Consider the following 5,446-nt stretch of genomic DNA (forward strand, 5'->3'; position numbering starts at 1 on the left):
GACTTTAAAAACCCATTACTGAATATTTCTTTAGAATACGGTTATTTTATTTATAATAATAATTTATCATTTTTATTTATAATAAAATGTAGAAATTTGAGGTCCTAGTTTACTAATTAAACACAGATCATGTCCTTCACTGAAGGATACAAGTCTTTCATTTGCACTCAAAATCCATCATGTTATTAAACATGAAACACCGTGCTTCAAGTCTCATGGAAGACATGTATCAAGATTATTCTCCGACCTGCCTCCCAGATGGTGGAATGAACTTCCAGTGCCTGTCGGGACAGCAGAGTCCCTTGCTGTCTTCAAACACAGACTGAAGAATCATCTATTTGTCAAAAGCATCAACTCATCTTATCACACTGTTTAGAGTGTATCCCCTACAAATTTAGTACTCCATGTTATATTCCATGTAATTTTTATGTAAAACTTTAGTTCCTTAAAATGTTACTTTCAGCACAGTGGAACAGAAGAGCAAGTCCAACCAAAACCCTTTAACCCCTGAGTTTCTCTCTTCTCCCACTCTACCACTCCTGGGGTCTTTTTTCAACCCCCCCCCTCCCAACCTTCTCTCTCTCTCTCTCTCTCTCTCTCTCTCTCTCTCTCTCTGTCCCTCTCTTGAGCACTTTAATTAGCTGAGCTGCATTCTCACACCTCTCCATCTGTTGCAATGTACCAATTAATGTGTCTCTGTGTGTGTGGGGGGGTGTGTGTTTGGACACCTCACTGCGGTAGCTGAAACACAAACAAACCTCCCACTCAGAAAGTACCCAGGTCCTGCTGGGATACACACACGCAAACACATACTCTCCACCCACACACACATGCACGCACACACACACTGTGCTATCCACCTCGTTAAGTTTTTGTTGTCACTCCAGGACTTTTTGCTTTGAGGAGTTTCTGAATTTTCAAGCCAGATCCATCATATCTCTCATGTGATGTGCATGCTACAGCCTTGGTGACACAGGGGGCGAGGAATATCACGGAGACATGAAGAGGGGGTGGAGCCTGAAAGCAACCTTCTATTTGATAGAAGGAAAAGGAAATAGGAAAACCAGCAAAGCAGTAAACTGTAGTGTGCAGTGAATCAGTAATGTGTGCAGTGAATCAGTAATGTGGGCAGCGAATCAGTAACGTGTGCAGTAAAACAGAAACGTGCAGTAAAACAGTAATGTGTGCAGTAAAACAGAAACGTGCAGTAAAACAGTAATGTGTGCAGTAAAACAGAAACGTGGAGTAAAACAGTAATGTGTGCAGTAAAACAGAAACGTGCAGTAAAACAGTAATGTGTGCAGCGAATCAGTAATGTGTGCAGTAAAACAGTAATGTGTGCAGCGAATCAGTAATGTGTGCAGTAAAACAGTAATGTGTGCAGCGAATCAGTAATGTGTGCAGTAAAACAGTAATGTGTGCAGCGAATCAGTAATGTGTGCAGTAAAACAGTAATGTGTGCAGCGAATCAGTAATGTGTGCAGTAAAACAATAATGTGTGCAGCGAATCAGTAATGTGGGCAGCGAATCAGTAACGTGTGCAGTAAAACAGAAACGTGCAGTAAAACAGTAATGTGTGCAGTAAAACAGAAACGTGCAGTAAAACAGTAATGTGTGCAGTAAAACAGAAACGTGCAGTAAAACAGTAATGTGTGCAGTAAAACAGAAACGTGCAGTAAAACAGTAATGTGTGCAGTAAAACAGAAATGTGCAGTAAAACAGTAATGTGTGCAGTAAAACAGAAACGTGCAGTAAAACAGTAATGTGTGCAGCGAATCAGTAATGTGTGCAGTAAAACAGTAATGTGTGCAGCGAATCAGTAATGTGTGCAGCGAATCAGTAATGTGTGCAGTAAAACAGTAATGTGTGCAGCGAATCAGTAATGTGTGCAGTAAAACAATAATGTGTGCAGCGAATCAGTAATGTGGGCAGCGAATCAGTAACGTGTGCAGTAAAACAGAAACGTGCAGTAAAAGTAATGTGTGCAGTAAAACAGAAACGTGCAGTAAAACAGTAATGTGTGCAGCGAATCAGTAATGTGTGCAGTAAAACAGAAATGTGCAGTAAAACAGTAATGTGTGCAGCGAATCAGTAATGTGTTCAGCGAATCAGTAATGTGTGCAGCAAATCAGTAATGTAGGCAGCGAATCAGTAATGTGTGCAGCGAATCAGTAATGTGTGCAGTGAATCAGTAATGTGGGCAGCGAATCAGTAATGTGTGCAGTAAAACAGAAACGTGCAGTAAAACAGTAATGTGTGCAGTAAAAAAGAAACGTGGAGTAAAACAGTAATGTGTGCAGTAAAACAGAAACGTGCAGTAAAACAGTAATGTGTGCAGTAAAATAGAAACGTGCAGTAAAACAGTAATGTGTGCAGCGAATCAGTAATGTGTGCAGTAAAACAGTAAATTCTGCAGTAAAACAGTAATGTGTGCAGTAAAACAGAAACGTGTAGTAAAACAGTTACATATGTAGTAAAACAGTAACGTGTGCAGTAAAACAGTAAATTCTGCAGTAAAACAGTAATGTGTGCAGTAAAACAGAAACGTGTAGTAAAACAGTAACGTGTGCAGTAAAATAGTTACGTATTTAGTAAAACAGTAACATGTGCAGTAAAACAGTTAGGTATGTAGTAAAACAGTTAGGCGTGCAGTACGAGATTCTACCCACAACTGTGGCCAGACAACATTGCTCTAACAAATAAGGGTTTTAATAAAAATGTGCTGTAGTAAAACTTTGGCGGTTCCACTGTTCTTCACTGGACACTTTGATCTGTGATAAAAGGAGTACTCCGTGTATATATATATATATATATATATATATATATATATATATATATATATATAACATGATAAGTAAAGGTGATTTTAATAGCTCATATATCTCATAGGATTGCTTTACATTTAAGTCATAAAGATGGTCAAGAAACATTTTATTTAAAATTTTCTAATTTTTGTTAAGAGAATAAAAATCTGAGTAGACTACATAAAATCACAATATTATTTTTCCCTTATTACAAATAACATCATTATCACATATTGTGTTTATATATACTGAACAACTGACAATGTAATGGGCATTTTTTTTGTTTTGTTTTTTAATGTATTTGCCCTTAGGTACACCAGATATGCCATCTTATTCGGGATCGTACTCTGACATGCGCACGCTACAATACAGAAAACCTGTTGCGGTAATCTGATTGGCAGATTGATGTCCCATGGTTGCTGCGGTGTTGCCAAGGTGACAGAGTGCATGCTAGCCAACAGTGAGTCAGAGCTCTCTAGATCTGTGAGGAAATGTCACACTATGTGTGATCATTGGGTGTGTGTGTGTGTGTGTGTCCATGTCCACTATTAACCCCCCCACTCATACACTTGCATACATTAAACATACCCAACCCTAGCACGGTCCGGAGAAACGGAGCCCTGCATTTACAAGACCCAACTTACAGGCAAACCATGACATTTCTGTTGAAGTAAATAAGTAATTTAATGAACTAAATAGGGAGAGCCCAGCATATTCATGTGGTTATGGCAGAAATTACAGGTTGTTATAGGAATAATTACATGTGGTTTTAAAATAAAAATAAATTACATGTGAGATGAGCAGAATGCTCTCACTGTACAGACTAGTGAATAGTGATTTTGTAGTTTTAAAACACAAGTGAACTTGTAGGCAACATGAAAACTACAGAGAACTCAAGCAAAACGTACAATGTTAATTCAATTTGCACACACGTGTGCATGCACACACACACACACACACACACACACACGCACGCGCGCTTAGTGGGTTTCCCAAACTGCTGATAAGAGCAATGCCACATTGTCAGTGAGTTTATCTGCATGCATATTCATACGTGTGTGTGTGTGTGTGTGTGTGTTGCTCTTATAGCTTGAATTAACAGAGCAGGTGGCTGTTTCCCTGTCCGTGCCGCTCTTCACACTAATTAAGACCATCTTAATTATACAACCATTCTGGTAAACTGAAGGCAGCATAGTATATATGGTGAGAACAAATTAGCATTGCTCTAATTACCCCCAAAATATTAACTGTGTTAGATATTGGCTGGGTCTAAACTCTGCAGAAGTACAGGGCTATTGTCCACTGCTCTAGAAAACTATATGATTCTAGAATGTGATCCTGGCATGTTCTGTAAGTAGAGCACTCTGAGTTTAGAGCACACTGTGATTCTGGAGCAGTGAGTGACCATGGGAACCAGGTGATACATACGCTTATGATCCTCTCTGAGGTGCCAGGGCGTGCCAGGGTCTGGTTAAGTCCCACCAGTGACGGGAGAGTCTGAGACATCCAGTTAGTCACCATGGCCATGGTACTCAGAACCATGCCGATCTTCAGGATGGGCACACTCATCGCAAATTAATGGAACAATGTACAAACAGCTCAGGAACAGTGCAGGAAGTGCTCAGGAAGAGCTGAGGAACAGCTGAGGAACAGGGCAGGAATAGCGTGGAAAAATACTGCAATATAAATGCACCAGCAATGCTGAAGAAAAAATGAGACAAAGTCGAAATCACGAAAAAATGTATATAAATGGCAGCCAGAAAAGCTAGTATGACATCAGTAAGACAAAAAAAACCCCAGAAAAATTCCTGAGACAGTGTAGAACAACCGTATAATCCTCTTGCGATATGGGTAAAATATTAACGAACAACATTACCAGTCCTGGAACACCGAAATAATGACACGAAATGTCCTCTCAACACTTTTGCATTGAAGAAGAAACTCTGGCACTAGTGTTGGTGCATATCTAGCATGAAGTCTTTATAGAGGAAGCTTTAATAACATCCGCGCATTGGTCTCAGGGGACCAGTATGGTCACGAACATAAAACACGATAAAGCACTTCCTGCCGATGCTAATTAAAACATCTTATCAAGCTACACCTTTTATCCACTCCCCCCCCCCCAAAAAAAAAGTTTACAAAAAAAGTATATTTCCAGTCATTCAGCAAAAGAAAAATGTTCAAAACAATGCTCAAGATAGCACCAAGTTCCTTCCAAAGTGCTTGAACTCTTCTCAGGAACGTGTTTGCTGTGTTAACCCAGGCTTCTTCGGATCCAAAGCACTGCAGCAACAGTGTAGAAACAACTTATCCCCTCTGACCTGAGGTAAGAGTCCTGGAGAGAGTTTATGTAGAAGAAGAAGAAGAAGAAGAAGAAAAGAGAGAGAGAGAGAGAGAAGGAAAAGGAAGGACAGGGGGTGAAATAGAGAGACAGAAAGAAAAGGACACTGACGAAATAGAAAGATTAAAAGTTGTGAGAGAACCAAGCAAAGAGAGGGATGAGAACAAAAAAAAGCAAGTCAATATGCATATGATCAGATGAGGCAGGAGAGAGAGAGAGTGAGGCAGGAGAGAGAGAGAGAGTGAGGCAGGATAGAGAGAGTGAGGCAGGAGAGAGAGTGAGGCAGGAGAGAGAGTGAGGC

General features: G+C 40.0%; 1 protein-coding gene across 2 annotated transcripts in view; it reads right to left on the reverse strand.

Annotated features, from left to right (window-relative positions):
- The window catches only part of olfm2b (olfactomedin 2b), an 11,818-nt gene extending 6,402 nt beyond the window's left edge, over window positions 1-5,416 (reverse strand). For both annotated transcript variants that reach the window (XM_035535173.1, XM_035535172.1), the window contains exon 1: window positions 4,233-5,416. In XM_035535173.1, coding sequence (XP_035391066.1) covers window positions 4,233-4,373 — 141 coding nt within the window. In that variant the 5' untranslated portion in view covers window positions 4,374-5,416. The remainder of the gene's footprint in view (window positions 1-4,232) is intronic.
- Between the last annotated feature and the right edge of the window lie 30 nt (window positions 5,417-5,446).

This window comes from Electrophorus electricus, chromosome 16, assembly GCF_013358815.1.
Source record: "Electrophorus electricus isolate fEleEle1 chromosome 16, fEleEle1.pri, whole genome shotgun sequence".
In the NCBI taxonomy this organism is placed as follows: domain Eukaryota; kingdom Metazoa; phylum Chordata; class Actinopteri; order Gymnotiformes; family Gymnotidae; genus Electrophorus; species Electrophorus electricus.